This window comes from Salvelinus fontinalis, unplaced genomic scaffold (assembly GCF_029448725.1).
Source record: "Salvelinus fontinalis isolate EN_2023a unplaced genomic scaffold, ASM2944872v1 scaffold_0425, whole genome shotgun sequence".
Lineage (NCBI taxonomy): Eukaryota > Metazoa > Chordata > Actinopteri > Salmoniformes > Salmonidae > Salvelinus > Salvelinus fontinalis.
In genome coordinates this window covers 96,155-120,560 of record NW_026600634.1, presented here as the reverse complement: position 1 = coordinate 120,560, position 24,406 = coordinate 96,155, and the positions used below count along the sequence as shown (strand labels likewise).

The 24,406-nt window shown below is 47.3% G+C and overlaps 1 protein-coding gene across 2 annotated transcripts in view; it reads right to left on the bottom strand.

Annotated features, from left to right (window-relative positions):
• Positions 1 to 24,406, bottom strand: part of LOC129846004 (probable E3 ubiquitin-protein ligase makorin-1) — a 76,200-nt gene that overhangs the window by 38,832 nt on the left and 12,962 nt on the right. Inside the window, exons 3-5 of one of the 2 annotated variants that reach the window (XM_055913995.1) lie at positions 16,822 to 17,057; positions 8,633 to 8,856; positions 4,954 to 5,168 (exon numbers count right to left, since the gene is read on the bottom strand). In XM_055913995.1, coding sequence (XP_055769970.1) covers positions 4,954 to 5,168; positions 8,633 to 8,856; positions 16,822 to 17,057 — 675 coding nt within the window. Of the gene's footprint in view, positions 1 to 4,949; positions 5,169 to 8,632; positions 8,857 to 16,821; positions 17,058 to 24,406 lie in introns of those variants that run through there. The other variant, XM_055913997.1, reaches the window with a different exon arrangement.

The following is a 24,406-nucleotide window of genomic DNA, read 5'->3' as shown; positions in this document are numbered from 1 at the left end:
TACTAAATCTAAATATCCAGTCCCTTACTAAATCTAAATATCCAGTCCCTTACTAAATCTAAATATCCAGTCCCTTACTAAATCTAAATATCCAGTCCCTTACTAAATCTAAATATCCAGTCCCTTACTAAATCTAAATATCCAGTCCCTTACTAAATCTAAATATCCAGTCCCTTACTAAATCTAAATATCCAGTCCCTTACTAAATCTAAATATCCAGTCCCTTACTAAATCTAAATATCTAGTTCCTTACTAAATCTAAATATCCAGTTCCTTACTAAATCTAAATATCCAGTCCCTTACTAAATCTAAATATCCAGTCCCTTACTAAATCTAAATATCCAGTCCGTCTAGTTCCTTACTAAATCTAAATATCTAGTCCGTCTAGTCCCTTACTAAATCTAAATATCCAGTCCCTTACTAAATCTAAATATCCAGTCCGTCTAGTCCCTTACTAAATCTAAATATCCAGTCCCTTACTAAATCTAAATATCCAGTCCCTTACTAAATCTAAATATCCAGTCCCTTACTAAATCTAAATATCCAGTCCCTTACTAAATCTAAATATCCAGTCCCTTACTAAATCTAAATATCCAGTCCCTTACTAAATCTAAATATCCAGTCCCTTACTAAATCTAAATATCCAGTCCCTTACTAAATCTAAATATCCAGTCCGTCTAGTTCCTTACTAAATCTAAATATCCAGTCCGTCTAGTTCCTTACTAAATCTAAATATCCAGTCCGTCTAGTTCCTTACTAAATCTAAATATCCAGTCCGTCTAGTCCCTTACTAAATCTAAATATCCAGTCCCTTACTAAATCTAAATATCCAGTCCGTCTAGTTCCTTACTAAATCTAAATATCCAGTCCGTCTAGTTCCTTACTAAATCTAAATATCCAGTCCGTCTAGTTCCTTACTAAATCTAAATATCCAGTCCGTCTAGTTCCTTACTAAATCTAAATATCCAGTCCGTCTAGTTCCTTACCAAATCTAAATATCCAGTCCGTCTAGTCCCTTACCAAATCTAAATATCCAGTCCGTCTAGTCCCTTACCAAATCTAAATATCCAGTCCGTCTAGTCCCTTACTAAATCTAAATATCCAGTCCGTCTAGTCCCTTACTAAATCTAAATATCCAGTCCGTCTAGTCCCTTACTAAATCTAAATATCCAGTCCGTCTAGTCCCTTACTAAATCTAAATATCCAGTCCGTCTAGTCCCTTACTAAATCTAAATATCCAGTCCGTCTAGTCCCTTACCAAATCTAAATATCCAGTCCGTCTAGTCCCTTACCAAATCTAAATATCCAGTCCGTCTAGTCCCTTACCAAATCTAAATATCCAGTCCGTCTAGTCCCTTACTAAATCTAAATATCCAGTCCGTCTAGTCCCTTACTAAATCTAAATATCCAGTCCGTCTAGTCCCTTACTAAATCTAAATATCCAGTCCGTCTAGTCCCTTACTAAATCTAAATATCCAGTCCGTCTAGTCCCTTACTAAATCTAAATATCCAGTCCCTTACTAAATCTAAATATCCAGTCCGTCTAGTCCCTTACTAAATCTAAATATCCAGTCCCTTACTAAATCTAAATATCCAGTCCCTTACTAAATCTAAATATCCAGTCCCTTACTAAATCTAAATATCCAGTCCCTTACTAAATCTAAATATCCAGTCCCTTACTAAATCTAAATATCCAGTCCCTTACTAAATCTAAATATCTAGTCCCTTACTAAATCTAAATATCCAGTCCCTTACTAAATCTAAATATCCAGTCCCTTACTAAATCTAAATATCCAGTCCCTTACTAAATCTAAATATCCAGTCCCTTACTAAATCTAAATATCCAGTCCCTTACTAAATCTAAATATCCAGTCCGTCTAGTTCCTTACTAAATCTAAATATCCAGTCCGTCTAGTTCCTTACTAAATCTAAATATCCAGTCCGTCTAGTTCCTTACTAAATCTAAATATCCAGTCCGTCTAGTTCCTTACTAAATCTAAATATCCAGTCCGTCTAGTCCCTTACTAAATCTAAATATCCAGTCCCTTACTAAATCTAAATATCCAGTCCGTCTAGTTCCTTACTAAATCTAAATATCCAGTCCGTCTAGTTCCTTACTAAATCTAAATATCCAGTCCGTCTAGTTCCTTACTAAATCTAAATATCCAGTCCGTCTAGTTCCTTACTAAATCTAAATATCCAGTCCGTCTAGTTCCTTACTAAATCTAAATATCCAGTCCGTCTAGTTCCTTACTAAATCTAAATATCCAGTCCGTCTAGTTCCTTACTAAATCTAAATATCCAGTCCGTCTAGTCCCTTACTAAATCTAAATATCCAGTCCGTCTAGTCCCTTACTAAATCTAAATATCCAGTCCGTCTAGTTCCTTACTAAATCTAAATATCCAGTCCGTCTAGTCCCTTACTAAATCTAAATATCCAGTCCCTTACTAAATCTAAATATCCAGTCCCTTACTAAATCTAAATATCCAGTCCCTTACTAAATCTAAATATCCAGTCCCTTACTAAATCTAAATATCCAGTCCCTTACTAAATCTAAATATCCAGTCCGTCTAGTTCCTTACTAAATCTAAATATCCAGTCTGTCTAGTCCCTTACTAAATCTAAATATCCAGTCCCTTACTAAATCTAAATATCCAGTCCGTCTAGTCCCTTACTAAATCTAAATATCTAGTCCCTTACTAAATCTAAATATCCAGTCCCTTACTAAATCTAAATATCCAGTTCCTTACTAAATCTAAATATCCAGTCCATCCACACTAAATTGGTCACCTCTACAGTGCTAATTTAATGTAAGTGATCTCCGAAGCTGAGAAACCATAGCTCGTCTGTCTCTGTCCCTGGATTCAAAAAGGTTGAGAAACACTGGCTTACTTGAGCTTGCTCTCAAATTACTTGGCGCTCCTCCACATGCAGAAACAACCAAGAGCCCCCCTCCCCCCCAAACTGTCTGTCTTAACAGATCCCTCACCTGTATATGAGTCTCATCTACCTCAATAAACTGTAGTAGTCTAGTCTCTCATCTACCTCAATAAGCTGTAGTAGTCTCTCATCTACCTCAATAAAATGTAGTAGTCTTGTCTCTCATCTACCTCAATAAAATGTAGTAGTCTAGTCTCTCATCTACCTCAATAAGCTGTAGTAGTCTCTCATCTACCTCAATAAAATGTAGTAGTCTAGTCTCTCATCTTCCTCAATAAGCTGTAGTAGTCGAGTCTCTCATCTTCCTCAATAAGCTGTAGTAGTCTAGTTTCTCATCTTCCTCAATAAGCTGTAGTAGTCTAGTCTCTCATCTACCTCAATAAGCTGTAGTAGTCTCTCATCTACCTCAATAAGCTGTAGTAGTCTCATCTACCTCAATAAACTGTAGTAGTTTTGTCTAAATATTGCAGTATACACTGCTTTGGTTTTAGGTCTATATTTATTGTCACGTGTTCATTGTATTTTTTACTACGTGCTGCAAAATGAATTGTCCCTCGGGATAATAAACACTACTTCCTTACTTGATGATCTCGCCCCTCGGGATAATAAACACTACTTCCTTACTTGATGATCTTGCCCCTCGGGATAATAAACACTACTTCCTTACTTGATGATCTTGCCCCTCGGTATAATAAACACTACTTCCTTACTTGATGATCTTGCCCCTCGGTATAATAAACACTACTTCCTTACTTGATGATCTTGCCCCTCGGTATAATAAACACTACTTCCTTACTTGATGATCTTGCCCCTCGGTATAATAAACACTACTTCCTTACTTGATGATCTTGCCCCTCGGTATAATAAACACTACTTCCTTACTTGATGATCTTGCCCCTCGGGATAATAAACACTACTTACATTTACATTTAAGTCATTTAGCAGACGCTCTTATCCAGAGCGACTTACAAATTCCTTACTTGATGATCTTGTCCCTCGGGATAATAAACACTACTTCCTTACTTGATGATCCTATCCCTCGGGATAATAAACACTACTTCCTTACTTGATGATCTTGCCCCTCAGGATAATAAACACTACTTCCTTACTTCATGATCTTGTCCCTCAGGATAATAAACACTACTTCCTTACTTGATGATCCTGTCACTCGGGATAATAAACACTACTCCCTTACTTCATGATCTTGCCCCTCGGGATAATAAACACTACTTCCTTACTTCATGATCTTGTCCCTCAGGATAATAAACACTACTTCCTTACTTGATGATCTTGCCCCTCGGGATAATAAACACTACTTCCTTACTTGATGATCTTGTCCCTCAGGATAATAAACACTACTTCCTTACTTGATGATCTTGTCCCTCGGGATAATAAACACTACTTCCTTACTTCATGATCTTGCCCCTCGGGATAATAAACACTACTTCCTTACTTCATGATCTTGTCCCTCAGGATAATAAACACTACTTCCTTACTTGATGATCTTGCCCCTCGGGATAATAAACACTACTTCCTTACTTGATGATCTTGTCCCTCAGGATAATAAACACTACTTCCTTACTTGATGATCTTGCCCCTCGGGATAATAAACACTACTTCCTTACTTGATGATCTTGTCCCTCAGGATAATAAACACTACTTCCTTACTTGATGATCTTGCCCCTCAGGATAATAAACACTACTTCCTTACTTGATGATCTTGCCCCTCGGGATAATAAACACTACTTCCTTACTTGATGATCCTGCCCCTCGGGATAATAAACACTACTTCCTTACTTGATGATCCTGCCCCTCGGGATAATAAACACTACTTCCTTACTTGATGATCTTGCCCCTCGGGATAATAAACACTACTTCCTTACTTGATGATCTTGCCCATCAGGATAATAAACACTACTTCCTTACTTGATGATCTTGCCCATCAGGATAATAAACACTACTTCCTTACTTGATGATCCTATCCCTCGGGATAATAAACACAACTTCCTTACTTGATGATCTTGCTCTCGAACGTCTTGGCGCTCCTCCACTTGCGGATGCACTTGAGGCAGTAACAGTGGCAGCAGTTGGACAGGATGCCGAAGCGTCTCTCACTGGGGTTGGCCTTGTCAAACACCACCTCCATACACACGCCACACTGCATGTCCTTACTGCGCTGGATGGCAAACGACAGCTCCATGTCCTTCTCATGGGCCTCGATGCAAGCCTGAAGAGGAATAACAAAGGTATAGCTAACCACTATAATGCATTATGAAGCCTGGGGGGGATACTAAAGGTATAGCTAACCACTATAATGCATTATGAAGCCTGGGGGGGGTGGAATACTAAAGGTATAGCTAACCACTATAATGCATTATGAAGCCTGAAGAGGAATAACAAAGGTATAGCTAACCACACTAATGCATTATGAAGCCTGGGGGGATACTAAAGGTATTGCTAACCCCTATAATGCATTATGAAGCCTGAAGAGGAATAACAAAGGTATAGCTAACCACTATAATGCATTATGAAGCCTGGGGGGAGTACTAAAGGCATAGCTAACCACTATAATGCATTATGAAGCCTGAGGGGAATACTAACGGTATAGCTAACCACTATAATGCATTATGAAGCCTGGGGGGAATACTAAAGGTATAGCTAACCACTATAATGCATTATGAAGCCTGAGGGGAATACTAACGGTATAGCTAACCACTATAATGCATTATGAAGCCTGGGGGGGGGATACTAAAGGTATAGCTAACCACTATAATGCATTATGAAGCCTGAGGGGAATACTAAAGGTATAGCTAACCACTATAATGCATTATGAAGCCTGGGGGGAATACTAAAGGTATAGCTAACCACTATAATGCATTATGAAGCCTGGGGGGAATACTAAAGGTATAGCTAACCACTATAATGCATTATGAAGCCTGAGGGGAATACTAAAGGTATAGCTAACCACTATAATGCATTATGAAGCCTGGGGGGGGGATACTAAAGGTATAGCTAACCACTATAATGCATTATGAAGCCTGAGGGAAATACTAAAGGTATAGCTAACCACTATAATGCATTATGAAGCCTGATGGGAATACTAAAGGTATAGCTAACCACTATAATGCATTATGAAGCCTGGGGGGAATACTAAAGGTATAGCTAACCACTATAATGCATTATGAAGCCTGGGGGGGAATACTAAAGGTATAGCTAACCACTATAATGCATTATGAAGCCTGGGGGGGGGGGGATACTAAAGGTATAGCTAACCACTATAATGAATTATGAAGCCTGAAGAGGAATAACAAAGGTATAGCTAACCACTATAATGCATTATGAAGCCTGAAGAGGAATAACAAAGGTATAGCTAACCACTATAATGCATTATGAAGCCTGAAGAGGAATAACAAAGGTATAGCTAACCACTATAATGCATTATGAAGCCTGAAGAGGAATAACAAAGGTATAGCTAACCACTATAATGCATTATGAAGCCTGAGGGGAATACTAAAGGTATAACTAACCACTATAATGCATTACGAAGCCTGAGGGGAATACTAAAGGTAAAACTAACCACTATAATGCATTATGAAGCCTGGGGGGAATACTAAAGGTATAGCTAACCACTATAAGGCATTATGAAGCCTGGGGGGAATACTAAAGGTATAGCTAACCACTATAATGCATTATGAAGCCTGAGAGGAAATACTAAAGGTATAGCTAACCGCTATAATGCATTATGAAGCCTGAGGGGAATACTAAAGGTATAGCTAACCACTATAATGCATTATGAAGCCTGGGGGGGGGGATACTAAAGGTATAGCTAACCACTATAATGCATTATGAAGCCTGGGGGAATACTAAAGGTATAACTAACCACTATAATGCATTATGAAGCCTGAGGGGAATACTAAAGGTATAACTAACCACTACAATGCATTATGAAGCCTGGGGGGAATACTAAAGGTCTAGCTAACCACTATAATGCATTATGAAGCCTGAAGAGGAATAACAAAGGTATAGCTAACCACTACAATGCATTATGAAGCCTGGGGGGAATACTAAAGGTATAGCTAACCACTATAATGCATTATGAAGCCTGGGGGAATACCAAAGGTATAACTAACCACTACAATGCATTATGAAGCCTGGGGGGAATACTAAAGGTATAGCTAACCACTATAATGCATTATGAAGCCTGGGGGGAATACTGAAGGTATAGCTAACCACTAAAATGCATTATGAAGCCTGGGGGGAATACTAAAAAGGTATAGCTAACCACTATAATGCATTATGAAGCCTGGGGGGAATACTAAAGGTATAGCTAACCACTAAAATGCATTATGAAGCCTGGGGGGAATACTAAAGGTATAGCTAACTACTATAATGCATTATGAAGCCTGAGGGGAATACTAAAGGTATAGCTAACCACTATAATGCATTATGAAGCCTGGGGGGGGGATACTAAAGGTATAGCTAACCACTATAATGCATTATGAAGCCTGGGGGGGGGGGGGGGGATACTAAAGGTATAGCTAACCACTATAATGCATTATGAAGCTTGGGGGAATACTAAAGGTATAGCTAACTACTATAATGCATTATGAAGCCTGGAGGGGGGGGGGGGGTATACTAAAGGTATAGCTAACCACTATAATGCATTATGAAGCCTGGAGGGGGAAACCAAAACAAGTTAACCACCAGAAACCATCACAGGGCAGTTAACAAAACAATGATGAGGTCATTGGAAATGGTTAAGTGTCTCAATTCTAGAAAACTGATACTTCGTAGTATATAAATACAGTATAACAAGGCGACTAAGTATTGGTGTGTTCTGACGGAGGGGACCGTTACCTTGGTGTGTTCTGACGGAGGGGTCCGTTACCTTGGTGTGTTCTGACGGAGGGGACCGTTACCTTGGTGTGTTCTGACGGAGGGGACCGTTACCTTGGTGTGTTCTGACGGAGGGGACCGTTACCTTGGTGTGTTCTGACGGAGGGGTCCGTTACCTTGGTGTGTTCTGACGGAGGGGACCGTTACCTTGGTGTGTTCTGACGGAGGGGACCGTTACCTTGGTGTGTTCTGACGGAGGGGACCGTTACCTTGGTGTGTTCTGACGGAGGGGACCGTTACCTTGGTGTGTTCTGACGGAGGGGACCGTTACCTTGGTGTGTTCTGACGGAGGGGACCGTTACCTTGGTGTGTTCTGACGGAGGGGACCGTTACCTTGGTGTGTTCTGACGGAGGGGACCGTTACCTTGGTGTGTTCTGACGGAGGGGACCGTTACCTTGGTGTGTTCTGACGGAGGGGACCGTTACCTTGGTGTGTTCTGACGGAGGGGACCGTTACCTTGGTGTGTTCTGACGGAGGGGACCGTTACCTTGGTGTGTTCTGACGGAGGGGACCGTTACCTTGGTGTGTTCTGACGGAGGGGACCGTTACCTTGGTGTGTTCTGACGGAGGGGACCGTTACCTTGGTGTGTTCTGACGGAGGGGACCGTTACCTTGGTGTGTTCTGACGGAGGGGACCGTTACCTTGGTGTGTTCTGACGGAGGGGACCGTTACCTTGGTGTGTTCTGACGGAGGGGACCGTTACCTTGGTGTGTTCTGACGGAGGGGCGTGTGTTAACGGGACCGTTACCTTGGTGTGTTCTGACGGAGGGGCGTGTGTTAACGGGACCGTTACCTTGGTGTGTTCCGATCGCTGTGCGTCGTTGGAGGGATGGAGCACCTGCAGACCGCACATGTCACACACGTCGCCGTGGAGATAGGCACAGTTAAGTCCGTAGCGACACTCCCCCATGGCGGCGTAGGGACACAGAGTCTTCCTCAACTCCTTATTGTCTACCGCTGGGTCTTTCTCTTGCTCCAGCAGAGGACCCATCCTCATGCCTTCAGACTTCACCGGGTCTAATGGGGGAGGGGAAAGAGAAGAGAGCGGGAGGAGAGACGTGAGCGAGAGGAGAGACGAGAGCGAGAGGAGAGACGAGAGCGAGAGGAGAGACGAGAGCGAGAGGAGAGACGAGAGCGAGAGGAGAGACGAGAGCGAGAGGAGAGACGAGAGCGAGAGGAGAGACGAGAGCGAGAGGAGAGACGAGAGCGAGAGGCGAGACGAGAGCGAGAGGCGAGACGCGAGCGAGAGGAGAGACGCGAGCGAGAGGAGAGACGCGAGCGAGAGGAGAGACGCGAGCGAGAGGAGAGACGCGAGCGAGAGGAGACGCGAGCGAGAGGAGACGCGAGCGAGAGGAGAGACGCGAGCGAGAGGAGAGACGCGAGCGAGAGGAGAGACGCGAGCGAGAGGAGAGACGCGAGCGAGAGGAGAGACGCGAGCGAGAGGAGAGACGCGAGCGAGAGGAGAGCGAGGTGAGAGAGCCGAACACAGACACACACCCTTATTAAAGACACATGGAAACAGTCATTGTCATGGCGCCAACAAAATGGTGTCATTTATTTACCTCATTAGTCTGGTGGTCTATAAACCAACGTGTAAATAAAAGATGCTGAAATGGCCCCAAAAGGGAACAAATCAACCAGAAGTGATCCCCTCCCTCTCTCCTCTGACAGAAAAATACCCCTGTTCAGTGGGAGACTGGATTGGGGAACATTTGGCAGCAGACCAAACAGAAAGGGGATGCTGTGAATTCCAAAATGGCACCCCATTTCCTATATATACTGCCATACTTTTGACCAGCGCCCACAGGGGCCAAAAGTACTGCATTAGTAGGTGACTGACAATACATCATGTCCATCCTACAGGGAGACAGGAGGGACAGACTGAAAGTGTCTTATTGACTTAGTAAGTTACTGACAATACATCATGTCCCCCCTACAGGGAGACAGGAGGGACAAACTGACAATACATCATGTCCCCCCTACAGGGAGACAGGAGGGACAAACTGACAATACATCATGTCCCCCCTACAGGGAGACAGGAGAGACAGACTGACAATACATCATGTCCATCCTACAGGGAGACAGGAGGGACAGACTGACAATACATCATGTCCATCCTACAGGGAGACAGGAGGGACAGACTGACAATACATCATGTCCCCCCTACAGGGAGACAGGAGAGACAGACTGACAATACATCATGTCCATCCTACAGGGAGACAGGAGGGACAGACTGACAATACATCATGTCCCCCCTACAGGGAGACAGGAGGGACAAACTGAAAGATCACAACATTCAAATCATCCATAAAGGCTTTTCCTTTCACACCGTGTCCGGCCACGTGGCAGAAGCTGGCAGCGACTGGCATATCAGTGGCTCTGGACACACACCCTTACAGCAAGCTAATGACACCCTGGCAGACTGGCACAAACTCACCCTGTTAGCAGTTGGGCTAGCTAAGGACACCCTGGCAGGCTGGCACAAACTCACCCTGTTAGCAGTTGGGCTAGCTAAGGACACCCTGGCAGACTGGCACAAACTCACCCTGTCAGCAGTTGGGCTAGCTAAGGACACCCTGGCAGGCTGGCACAAACTCACCCTGTCAACAGTTGGGCTAGCTAAGGACACCCTGGCAGGCTGGCACAAACTCACCCTGTCAGCAGTTGGGCTAGCTAAGGACACCCTGGCAGACTGGCACAAACTCACCCTGTCAGCAGTTGGGCTAGCTAAGGACACCCTGGCAGACTGGCACAAACTCACCCTGTCAGCAGTTGGGCTAGCTAAGGACACCCTGGCAGACTGGCACAAACTCACCCTGTCAGCAGTTGGGCTGGCTAAGGACACCATCTGCCTCTCAAATGGAACTCTATTCTGTACAGAGTGCACTGATTAAGACCATAGCCCATAGTAACAGGGTGTCATTTTACCCCTAGCAACAGGGTGTCATTTTGCCCCTAGCAACAGGGTGTCATTTTGCCCCTAGCAACAGGGTGTCATTTTGCCCCTAGCAACAGGGTGTCATTTTGCCCCTAGCAACAGGGTGTCATTTTGCCCCTAGCAACAGGGTGTCATTTTGCCCCTAGCAACAGGGTGTCATTTTGCCCCTAGCAACAGGGTGTCATTTTGCCCCTAGCAACAGGGTGTCATTTTGCCCCTAGCAACAGGGTGTCATTTTGCCCCTAGCAACAGGGTGTCATTTTGCCCCTAGCAACAGGGTGTCATTTTGCCCCTAGCAACAGGGTGTCATTTTGCCCCTAGCAACAGGGTGTCATTTTGCCCCTAGCAACAGGGTGTCATTTTGCCCATAGCAACAGGGTGTCATTTTGCCCATAGCAACAGGGTGTCATTTTGCCCATAGCAACAGGGTGTCGTTTTTCCCATAGCAACAGGGTGTCGTTTTGCCCATAGCAATAAGTTGTCGTTTTGCCCATAGCAACAGGGTGTCATTTTGGACGTAGCTTCGCTCTCCCCCTCCACAGTTGAGCTAGCTAAGGATACCATCTGAGTCCCAAACAGCACCCTAAGCCCTATACACACTTAGTGTATTTAGGAACACCTGACCAGGTGAATTTGTCACTTGTTAAATCCACTTCAAAATCAGTGTAGACAAAGGGAAGGAGACAAGTTAAAGAATGATTTTTTAAGCCTCGAGACACTTGAGACTTGGATTGTGTATGTGTGCCATTCAGAGGGTGAATGGGAAAGACAAATTATTTGTGTGCCTTTGAACAGGAAGTGGTGCCAGGTGCACTGGTTTGTGTCAAGAAATGCAAAGCCGCTGGCTTTTCACTCTCAATAGTTTCCTGTGTGTGTCAAGAATGATCCACCACCCAAAGGACATCCAGACAAATTGACACAACTGTGGGGAAGCACTGGAGTCAACATGGGCCAGCAGCCCTGTGGAACGCCTTCGACACCTTGTAGAACACCGTACACACAGCCTAGTTGGTACCTGGGGCACTCCAGCAACAGGGTTGTCTACCCCTGGTGTGGTGCCTAGTTGGTACCTGGGGCACTCCAGCAACAGGGTTGTCTACCCCTGGTGTGATGCCTAGTTGGTACCTGGGGCACTCCAGCAACAGGGTTGTCTACCCCTGGTGTGATGCCTAGTTGGTACCTGGGGCACTCCAGCAACAGGGTTGTCTACCCCCGGTGTGGTGCCTAGTTGGTACCTGGGACACTCCAGCAACAGGGTTGTCTACCCCCGGTGTGGTGCCTAGTTGGTACCTGGGGCACTCCAGCAACAGGGTTGTCTACCCCTGGTGTGGTGCCTAGTTGGTGTCTGGGGCACTCCAGCAACAGGGTTGTCTACCCCTGGTGTGGTGCCTCGTTGGTACCTGGGGCACTCCAGCAACAGGGTTGTCTACCCCTGGTGTGGTGCCTCGTTGGTACCTGGGACACTCCAGCAACAGGGTTGTCTACCCCTGGTGTGGTGCCTAGTTGGTACCTGGGGCACTCCAGCAACAGGGTTGTCTACCCCTGGTGTGGTGCCTAGTTGGTACCTGGGGCACTCCAGCAACAGGGTTGTCTACCCCTGGTGTGGTGCCTAGTTGGTACCTGGGGCACTCCAGCAACAGGGTTGTCTACCCCTGGTGTGGTGCCTCGTTGGTACCTGGGACACTCCAGCAACAGGGTTGTCTACCCCTGGTGTGGTGCCTAGTTGGTACCTGGGGCACTCCAGCAACAGGGTTGTCTACCCCTGGTGTGGTGCCTAGTTGGTACCTGGGGCACTCCAGCAACAGGGTTGTCTACCCCTGGTGTGGTGCCTAGTTGGTACCTGGGGCACTCCAGCAACAGGGTTGTCTACCCCTGGTGTGGTGCCTAGTTGGTACCTGGGGCACTCCAGCAACAGGGTTGTCTACCCCTGGTGTGGTGCCTAGTTGGTACCTGGGGCACTCCAGCAACAGGGTTGTCTACCCCTGGTGTGGTGCCTAGTTGGTACCTGGGGCACTCCAGCAACAGGGTTGTCTACCCCTGGTGTGGTGCCTAGTTGGTACCTGGGGCACTCCAGCAACAGGGTTGTCTACCCCTGGTGTGGTGCCTAGTTGGTACCTGGGGCACTCCAGCAACAGGGTTGTCTACCCCTGGTGTGGTGCCTAGTTGGTACCTGGGGCACTCCAGCAACAGGGTTGTCTACCCCTACACCAGCTGAACCCTACATTAGTTTGACAGTACACTATATTGATGAGGAGTTTCAACTGAAAGGTTGGTGATCGCAAACCTCAAGACTTCCCCGGAGATCACATGGCTCTGGGGTTGAGAGAAGATTTAGCAGCCTGGGGCCTGAATGAGGTCCAGTCAGTGTGACAGGGTGGAGAGGAGATTTATCAGCCTGGGGCCTGAATGAGGACCAGTCAGTGTGACAGGGTGGAGAGGAGATTTAGCAGCCTGGGGCCTGAATGAGGACCAGTCAGTGTGACAGGGTGGAGAGGAGATTTAGCAGCCTGAATGAGGACCAGCCAGTGTGACAGGATGGAGAGGAGATTTAGCAGCCTGAATGAGGACCAGTCAGTGTGACAGGGTGGAGAGGAGATTTAGCAGCCTGAATGAGGACCAGCCAGTGTGACAGGGTGGAGAGGAGATTTAGCAGCCTGAATGAGGACCAGCCAGTGTGACAGGGTGGAGAGGAGATTTAGCAGCCTGAATGAGGACCAGCCAGTGTGACAGGGTGGAGAGGAGATTTAGCAGCCTGGGGCCTGAATGAGGACCAGCCAGTGTGACAGGATGGAGAGGAGATTTAGCAGCCTGGGGCCTGAATGAGGACCAGTCAGTGTGACAGGGTGGAGAGGAGATTTAGCAGCCTGGGGCCTGAATGAGGACCAGTCAGTGTGACAGGGTGGAGAGGAGATTTAGCAGCCTGAATGAGGACCAGCCAGTGTGACAGGGTGGAGAGGAGATTTAGCAGCCTGAATGAGGACCAGCCAGTGTGACAGGGTGGAGAGGAGATTTAGCAGCCTGAATGAGGACCAGCCAGTGTGACAGGGTGGAGAGGAGATTTAGCAGCCTGAATGAGGACCAGTCAGTGTGACAGGGTGGAGAGGAGATTTAGCAGCCTGGGGCCTGAATGAGGACCAGTCAGTGTGACAGGGTGGAGAGGAGATTTAGCAGCCTGAATGAGGACCAGTCAGTGTGACAGGGTGGAGAGGAGATTTAGCAGCCTGAATGAGGACCAGTCAGTGTGACAGGGTGGAGAGGAGATTTAGCAGCCTGAATGAGGACCAGTCAGTGTGACAGGGTGGAGAGGAGATTTAGCAGCCTGAATGAGGACCAGCCAGTGTGACAGGGTGGAGAGGAGATGTAGCAGCCTGAATGAGGACCAGCCAGTGTGACAGGGTGGAGAGGAGATTTAGCAGCCTGGGGCCTGAATGAGGACCAGCCAGTGTGACAGGGTGGAGAGGAGATTTAGCAGCCTGAATGAGGACCAGTCAGTGTGACAGGGTGGAGAGGAGATTTAGCAGCCTAAATGAGGACCAGCCAGTGTGACAGGGTGGAGAGGAGATTTAGCAGCCTGAATGAGGACCAGTCAGTGTGACAGGGTGGCGAGGAGATTTAGCAGTCTGAATGAGGACCAGTCAGTGTGACAGGGTGGAGAGGAGATTTAGCAGCCTGAATGAGGACCAGCCAGTGTGACAGGGTGGAGAGGAGATTTAGCAGCCTGAATGAGGACCAGTCAGTGTGACAGGGTGGCGAGGAGATTTAGCAGTCTGAATGAGGACCAGTCAGTGTGACAGGGTGGAGAGGAGATTTAGCAGCCTGGGGCCTGAATGAGGACCAGCCAGTGTGACAGGGTGGAGAGGAGATTTAGCAGCCTGAATGAGGACCAGCCAGTGTGACAGGGTGGAGAGGAGATTTAGCAGCCTGAATGAGGACCAGCCAGTGTGACAGGGTGGAGAGGAGATTTAGCAGCCTGAATGAGGACCAGCCAGTGTGACAGGGTGGAGAGGAGATTTAGCAGCCTGGGGCCTGAATGAGGACCAGCCAGTGTGACAAGGAAGGAGAGAAGATTTAGCAGCCTGAATGAGGACCAGCCAGTGTGACAGGGTGGAGAGGAGATTTAGCAGCCTGAATGAGGACCAGTCAGTGTGACAGGGTGGAGAGGAGATTTAGCAGCCTGGGGCCTGAATGACGACCAGTCAGTGTGACAGGGTGGAGAGATTTAGCAGCCTGAATGAGGACCAGTCAGTGTGACAGGGTGGAGAGGAGATTTAGCAGCCTGGGGCCTGAACGAGGACCAGCCAGTGTGACAGGGTGGAGAGGAGATTTAGCAGCCTGAATGAGGACCAGTCAGTGTGACAGGGTGGAGAGGAGATTTAGCAGCCTGAATGACGACCAGTCAGTGTGACAGGGTGGAGAGGAGATTTAGCAGCCTGAATGAGGACCAGTCAGTGTGACAGGGTGGAGAGGAGATTTAGCAGCCTGAATGAGGACCAGCCAGTGTGACAGGGTGGAGAGGAGATATAGCAGCCTGAATGAGGACCAGTCAGTGTGACAGGATGGAGAGGAGATTTAGCAGCCTGGGGCCTGAACGAGGACCAGCCAGTGTGACAGGGTGGAGAGGAGATTTAGCAGCCTGAATGAGGACCAGCCAGTGTGACAGGGTGGAGAGGAGATTTAGCAGCCTGAATGAGGACCAGTCAGTGTGACAGGGTGGAGAGGAGATTTAGCAGTCTGAATGAGGACCAGTCAGTGTGACAGGGTGGAGAGGAGATTTAGCAGCCTGAATGAGGACCAGCCAGTGTGACAGGGTGGAGAGGAGATTTAGCAGCCTGGGGCCTGAATGAGGACCAGCCAGTGTGACAGGGTGGAGAGGAGATTTAGCAGTCTGAATGAGGACCAGCCAGTGTGACAGGGTGGAGAGGAGATTTAGCAGCCTGGGGCCTGAATGAGGACCAGCCAGTGTGACAGGGTGGAGAGGAGATTTAGCAGCCTGAATGAGGACCAGCCAGTGTGACAGGGTGGAGAGGAGATTTAGCAGCCTGAATGAGGACCAGCCAGTGCGACAGGGTGGAGAGGAGATTTAGCAGCCTGAATGAGGACCAGCCAGTGTGACAGGGTGGAGAGGAGATTTAGCAGCCTGAATGAGGACCAGCCAGTGTGACAGGGTGGAGAGGAGATTTAGCAGCCTGGGGCCTGAATGAGGACCAGCCAGTGTGACAGGGTGGAGAGGAGATTTAGCAGCCTGGGGCCTGAATGACGACCAGTCAGTGTGACAGGGTGGAGAGGAGATTTAGCAGCCTGAATGAGGACCAGCCAGTGTGACAGGGTGGAGAGGAGATATAGCAGCCTGGGGCCTGAACGAGGACCAGCCAGTGTGACAGGGTGGAGAGGAGATATAGCAGCCTGAATGAGGACCAGTCAGTGTGACAGGGTGGAGAGGAGATTTAGCAGCCTGAATGACGACCAGTCAGTGTGACAGGGTGGAGAGGAGATTTAGCAGCCTGAATGAGGACCAGCCAGTGTGACAGGGTGGAGAGGAGATTTAGCAGCCTGAATGAGGACCAGCCAGTGTGACAGGGTGGAGAGGAGATTTAGCAGCCTGAATGAGGACCAGCCAGTGTGACAGGGTGGAGAGGAGATTTAGCAGCCTGAATGAGGACCAGTCAGTGTGACAGGATGGAGAGGAGATTTAGCAGCCTGAATGAGGACCAGTCAGTGTGACAGGGTGGAGAGGAGATTTAGCAGCCTGAATGAGGACCAGCCAGTGTGACAGGGTGGAGAGGAGATTTAGCAGCCTGGGGCCTGAATGAGGACCAGTCAGTGTGACAGGGTGGAGAGGAGATTTAGCAGCCTGAATGAGGACCAGCCAGTGTGATAGTCACAACATGGTAAAGACCACCGCGTTGAATGACTGGACCAGACAGGCTGCACCTCGCTATCGGTGCGTGTTACATGTTTTTAAGGCACTTTAACTTTCAATTATAATAATCATTGTGTATTTATGTACAAGTAGGCTCAATCACAAGCTTCCTAGACACACTCACCCCTTCCACAATAGTACGGCTGGCCTGGTACAAACTCTGCAGCCATAACCCAGTCCCCTGCCCCGGATCCATGAGGGTTCTCTGGGCCGTCCGCTGACTCACCACCCGCTGATCCACTGGGAACGGGGGCCGGGGCGCTGGCGGTGAGGGACGTAGGAGTGAGAAGGGCACAGGCGGAGGCAGAGGACGGCAGCGACGGCTTGGGCCCAGGCATGTCTTCTTTAGAGTGTTCAAACCTGGAGGGAGAGAGAGGGAGGGAGAAGGGGAGAGAGAGGGAGGGAGAAGGGGGTGGGGAGAAGGGGGTGGGGAGAAGGGGAGAGAGAGGGAGAAGGGGAGAGAGAGGGAGGGAGAAGGGGGTGGGAGGGAGGGAGAAGGGGGTGGGAGGGAGGGAGAAGAGGGTGGGAGGGAGGGAGAAGGGGGTGGGAGGGAGGGAGAAGGGGGTGGGAGGGGGGGTCAGAGAGCAAGAGAGACCGGTCAGAGGAGGCAGAGAAAGAATAATGTAAACGATTCAATGACAAGGTTTATCTAGGCTATCTAAATAATGTCATCCAGTCCTCAAGGAATTTTCTTGCAGGGAACTGAACTCATCTTGCAACCAACTTTTAATTGAAGACAAAGCTTCACCGTCACTCCCTCAAAACCTTTCACTACTGATATCTATATTTTTATTTAACCTTTAACTAGGCAAGTCAGTTAAGAACAAATTCTTATTTACAATGACGGCCTACCAGGGGCAGAAGGACAGATTTTTACCTTGTCAGCTCGGGGATTCGATCTAGCAACCTTTCGGTTACTAGATCACCACTCTAACCACTAGGCTACCTGCCGCCCCTATACTACTACGTTGGGTGGTTATAACATTGGGGTCCCACAAGGGTCAATATTAGGCCCCCTTCTGTTTACCATCTATATAAAATGATCTCCCACAAGTTAACATGCAGACGTATGCAGACTATATGTACACTCAAAACAACAAGACTAGTTGTTAACAAGTTAACTAAAGCTACGGTACGTGTTTCTAAAAACGGATGACTAATTCTTACCGCCATTTTAATAAAATCGACAAGATCGGACTTCTCTTAGAAATCCATTGATTCTTCCCAACCAGCTGTTCTTGTTAAATGGGGAGAATCTGAAAGTTGGTGTCTAACGTCGGGTCTCTGAAAGTTGGTGTCTAACGTCGGGTCTCTGAAAGTTGGTGTCTAACGTCGGGTCTCTGAAAGTTGGTGTCTAACGTCGGGTCTCTGAAAGTTGGTGTCTAACGTCGGGTCTCTGAAAGTTGGTGTCTAACGTCGGGTCTCTGAAAGTTGGTGTCTAACGTCGGGTCTCTGAAAGTTGGTGTCTAACGTCGGGTCTCTGAAAGTTGGTGTCTAACGACGGGTCTCTGAAAGTTGGTGTCTAACGTCGGGTCTCTGAAAGTTGGTGTCTAACGTCGGGTCTCTGAAAGTTGGTGTCTAACGTCGGGTCTCTGAAAGTTGGTGTCTAACGTCGGGTCTCTGAAAGTTGGTGTCTAACGTCGGGTCTCTGAAAGTTGGTGTCTAACGTCGGGTCTCTGAAAGTTGGTGTCTAACGTCGGGTCTCTGAAAGTTGGTGTCTAACGTCGGGTCTCTGAAAGTTGGTGTCTAACGTCGGGTCTCTTTGTGTCATTTTGGACTCCAACTTGACATGTAAGAAACATGTGAAGGTGGTGGTGAACACGGTTAAGTTTGTATTATCCAACTTTAGGTTTTATAAAAAAGGCCTTTCCTTCCTCTGGAGGTCTGCTGTGATCTTCTCACATCAGAGATAATGCCTCACGTCAGAGATAATGCCTCACACGCTGGTCACAAGCAGGAGCTACTATTCTGAAACCATCTGTATCACTCTACAAAAACAAACAAGATTTTTGATAACAAACCAAACAGTTAACCCCCATTGTCCTAAGATTTACAAACATAATTGATTTAAGTCTGGATAGCTTTAAGCAGTTTGTAGATTAGATGAAAGCCTCTTTAAGAACCTGCATGGTATTGCCCCTCCACCACTATGCCGGCATATCATGCTCAGGGAAAGCCCCTTCAGTATAACAAGGGCAGTAACTAGAGGGGATTGCGTTGTCCCTTTTTGACACAGTAAAAATCGGCCTTCTCTGTTAGAGCTACAATATACTGGAATGCGATGCCCATGGACTTGAGAAGCTGCATTGATTATTGTATTAGTTATATTGAAAACATAGCTCAAATCTTTCCAAACCTGTACACACGAGTACGGTGGTTCCTCATACGTAAGACCACTGTTGTTGTCGTTAGAATGATATATTATTGGATGTCAAATCAAATGTATTTATAAAGCCCTTCTTAACATCAGCTGATGTCTCAAAGTGCTGTACAGAAACCCCCAGCCTAAAACCCCCAAACAGCAAGCAATGCAGGTGTAAAAGCACGGTAATGATATGCTGTATTGTTTTAGTCAGTATGTGTATAGTGCCTGTGTAAAGAGGCCCTAACCTGCCCAGGGACTACGGATGCTAATTAGCTTTTGGCTAACCCCGGCACACTTACATGGATCTTATATTATTGTAATATTGATTCATGTGCCTTGTCCCCTATAAATAATAACAGTCTACACATATGTATATGTAATCCCAACTGAGTAGTGTAGTCCTAGTCTACACACTATACTACTCAGATGGGATTCTATATACTCATCTGTGTAGACTATAACGTTTACATAACATGTTTCTTTTCAGCTGTCAACATTAAAAACAAAGTGTACAGACCACTGCTATGAAGGAAGTGTCAAGCTGGCAACATGAATAGCAAAGCATAATTCATTTAACAGATTTAAGGCATTTCTGTAGGATGACTTTTACAGCACGTCTTATCGAGTAATGAACTCTGACCTCTGGACTGGGATTAGACTACAGCTGAATACCTCTGGGGACTGGGCCTCGGTTTAGACTACAGCTGAATAACTCTGGACTGGGCCTCGGTTTAGACTACAGCTGAATACCTCTGGGGACTGGGCCTCGGTTTAGACTACAGCTGAATACCTCTGGGGACTGGGCCTCGGTTTAGACTACAGCTGAAGACCTCTGGGGACTGGGCCTCGGTTTAGACTACAGCTGAAGACCTCTGGGGACTGGGCCTCGGTTTAGACTACAGCTGAAGACCTCTGGGGACTGGGCCTCGGTTTAGACTACAGCTGAAGACCTCTGGGGATGGGCCTCGGTTTAGACTACAGCTGAAGACCTCTGGGGACTGGACCTCGGTTTAGACTACAGCTGCTAGCCACCCTGGCCTTACAGACAAATTCAAGCATTGGGCAAACAAGAGGTGCTGAGGGGGGGAGCAAGGACCAGGGGGACGGATAGAGAGACAGGAGAGGGGGATGAGGAACGCATGAGTAAAATGACGGAAGAGCCATGGAATAACACGAACCAACCCGGGAGGAGGGCAGACAAAGAGAACAGCAAGGGGAGGAGGGCAGACAAAGAGAACAGCAAAGAGACACTTATGCAATTGCCATGCAGGCTGCAGTGCTCTCCATCCTGCCCTGGGGCTGCATCCCAATTGGCACCCGGTTCCCTTTATAGAGCAGTACTTTTGATCAGACCAATGGGCCCTGTTCTAAAGTAGTATACTATATAGGGAATAGGGCTCTGGTCTAAAGTAGTGCACTATATAGGGAATAGGGCCCTGGTCTATAGTAGTGCACTATATAAAGAATAAGGTGCCATTTGGGACCCAGAGAGAACTCCACAACAGCTCCAGGACCCGGTAGTTCATCTACAATAAAGACCCCCAGAGAGGAGCCCATTCTCTAGCTGCCCCTCCTGTCTAACACCCTCGCTCCTCCTCCAGCCCCCTCTTCTTCCTCCTCCAGCCCCCCTCTTCTTCCTCCTCCAGCCCCCCTCTTCTTCCTCCTCCAGCCCCCCTCTTCTTCCTCCTCCAGCCCCCCTCTTCTTCCTCCTCCAGCCCCCCTCTTCTTCCTCCTCCAGCCCCCCTCTTCTTCCTCCTCCAGCCCCCCTCTTCTTCCTCCTCCAGCCCCCCTATTCTTCCTCCTCCAGCCCCCCTATTCTTCCTCCTCTAGCCCCCCTATTCTTCCTCCTCTAGCCCCCCTCTTCTTCCTCCTCTAGCCCCCCTCTTCTTCCTCCTCTAGCCCCCCTATTCTTCCTCCTCTAGCCCCCCCATTCTTCCTCCTCTAGCCCCCCCATTCTCCCCCCTCTAGCCCCCCTATTCTTCCTCCTCTAGCCCCCCCATCCTCCTCCTCTAGCCCCCCTATGGAATAATGAGGGCTGATACATCTCCATCATATGGACTGATGGAGGAATCTTCCTTATTCCACCCCTCTTCTTCCTCCCTCCTCCAACCCCCCTCTTCTTCCACCCCTCCTATGGAATAATGAGGGCTGATACATCACCATCATATGGACTGATGGAGGAATCTTCCTTCCTCCACCCCTCTTCTTCCTCCCTCCTCATCCTCCTCCTCCACCCCTCCTATGGAATAATGGAGGGCTGATACATCACCATCATATGGACTGACTGATGGTATGTAAAGGAACATTCCTCCAACAGCAGCAGCAGCACAATGCTACACATGTTCCAGTCCTCTCAGTGGGCAGGCTAGTAGTCAAATAAATAGTCTGTATGGAAAAGTAGAAGATATTACCATATCCACCCAGACAGCTAAACAAAACACATTCCCTTTAGGTCTAGTTACATAACAACAGGTCAATTAGCCTAGATGTATGTCTTCCTACGGACGGACTATGTAAATCCTTGTTATTACCATACATCTAGGCTAGACGGCTAACAAAAGCTAATCGTGTGCATTCCAAATTGCACCCTTATTCCTGATATAGTGCACTACATTTGATCAGGGCCCTGGTCAAAAGTAGTGCACTAAATAGGGAAAAGGGAGCCTTTTGGGACACAGACGTTCTCTAAAAACAGACAGTTGACCTGGGAGCATGCTAGCAGCGGTAACTATGGGATGGTAGCTATGGGATGGTAGCTATTGGATGGTAGCTATGTGATGGTAGCTATGTGATGGTAGCTATGGGATGGTAGCTATGGGATGGTAGCTATGGGATGGTAGCTATGGGATGGTAGCTATGGGATGGTAGCTATGGGATGGTAGCTATGGGATGGTAGCTATGGGATGGTAGCTATGGGATGGTAGCTATGGGATGGTAGCTATGGGATGGTAACTACGGGGATGCTGCTAAAAGCAGACAAATAGGAGAGACGCTGTCTGAATGAACTGGTTGAACTCATGTTCTGTCTATAAAACAACTGTGGTGGGAACTAGTGCAGTGAGATGTGTTAGGATTGTGACGTAGGCTAGGACTCCCACGCTGACGGCAGGGCCTGCATTGTGGCTCCTGGATATCATTGGATTTAGTGCAGTGAGATGTGTTAGGATTGTGACGTAGGCTCGGACTCCCACGCTGACGGCAGGGCCTGCATTGTGGCTCCTGGATATCATTGATTTAGTGCAGTGAGATGTGTTAGGATTGTGACGTAGGCTAGGACTCCCACGCTGACGGCAGGGCCTGCATTGTGGCTCCTGGATATCATTGATTTAGTGCAGTGAGATGTGTTAGGATTGTGACGTAGGCTAGGACTCCCACGCTGACGGCAGGGCCTGCATTGTGGCTCCTGGATATCATTGATTTAGTGCAGTGAGATGTGTTAGGATTGTGACGTAGGCTCGGACTCCCACGCTGACGGCAGGGCCTGCATTGTGGCTCCTGGATATCATTGGATTTAGTGCAGTGAGATGTGTTAGGATTGTGACGTAGGCTAGGACTCCCACGCTGACGGCAGGGCCTGCATTGTGGCTCCTGGATATCATTGATTTAGTGCAGTGAGATGTGTTAGGATTGTGACGTAGGCTCGGACTCCCACGCTGACGGCAGGGCCTGCATCGTGGCTCCTGGATATTTACATTTAAGTCATTTAGTCATTGATTTAGCCTACTGTTTTAAAAAACGCAGATAGTAGTCCATTTAAAAATGTTCACGAGTACCCGTTAAGCCCATACAACTCTCACGTCACATAACAATACATACTCAAGTGAGTCTCTCAACTCGGCACAAATTAAAATACTCTCTCAAGTGTGCCATTTCAGGGCGACCCGCACTTTTCCTTCCCACAACATAGTGTCAACATTTCAGTCTCAATCTCATTTCCCAGCCTGCCATTTTGTTTTTAAAAACAGATAACACCATGAAAAGGCCTTGCTTGGGAAAACATTCCTAGGAGTAACAACAACATCACAGCATAGAAATTGCAACCCGAGATTATTTACACAGTAAGAGACATTGTAGGGCAGTCTGACTTTCTCAGAACACAATGTACATACGGGTGTTTGATTTGATGGAGTGTTTTTGAGTTGTTGGGTAATTGGCATGTTGACCTAGCTAGCCTGGTCGGTTTGGACAATCTTGCCCACTCCCAACGCTCATTGTAACGACAAACCATACGAGTTGGCAAGACAGCACAAACATCTGGGACCAGGCTAATGTTTTACATTTCAGTCATTTAGCAGATGCTCTTATACAGAGCGACTTCCAATCAGTACATTCATCTCCAGATAGCTAGGTGGGACAACCACATATCACAGTCATAGTCAGTACATTCATCTCCAGATAGCTAGGTGGGACAACCACATATCATAGTCAGTACATTCATCTACAGATAGCTAGGTGGGACAACCACATATCACAGTCATAGTCAGTACATTCATCTCCAGATAGCTAGGTGGGACAACCACGTATCACAGTCATAGTCAGTACATTCATCTCCAGATAGCTAGGTGGGACAACCACATATCACAGTCATAGTCAGTATATTCATCTTCAGATAGCTAGGTGGGACAACCACATATCACAGTCAGTACATTCATCTCCAGATAGCTAGGTGGGACAACCACATATCACAGTCATAGTCAGTACATTCATCTCCAGATAGCTAGGTGGGACAACCACATATCATAGTCAGTACATTCATCTCCAGATAGCTAGGTGAGACAACCACATATCAGTCAGTACATTCATCTACAGATAGCTAGGTGGGACAACCACATATCACAGTCATAGTCAGTACATTCATCTCCAGATAGTTAGGTGGGACAACCACATATCATAGTCATAGTCAGTACATTCATCTCCAGATAGCTAGGTGGGACAACCACATATCTCAGTCATAGTCAGTACATTCATCTCCAGATAGCTAGGTGGGACAACCACATATCACAGTCAGTACATTCATCTACAGATAGCTAGGTGGGACAACCACATATCACAGGCATAGTCAGTACATTCATCTCCAGATAGCTAGGTGGGACAACCACATATCTCAGTCATAGTCAGTACATTCATCTACAGATAGCTAGGTGGGACAACCACATATCACAGTCATAGTCAGTACATTCATCTCCAGATAGCTAGGTGGGACAACCACATATCACAGTCAGTACATTCATCTCCAGATAGCTAGGTGAGACAACCACATATCACAGTCATAGTCAGTACATTCATCTACAGATAGCTAGGTGGGACAACCACATATCACAGTCATAGTCAGTACATTCATCTA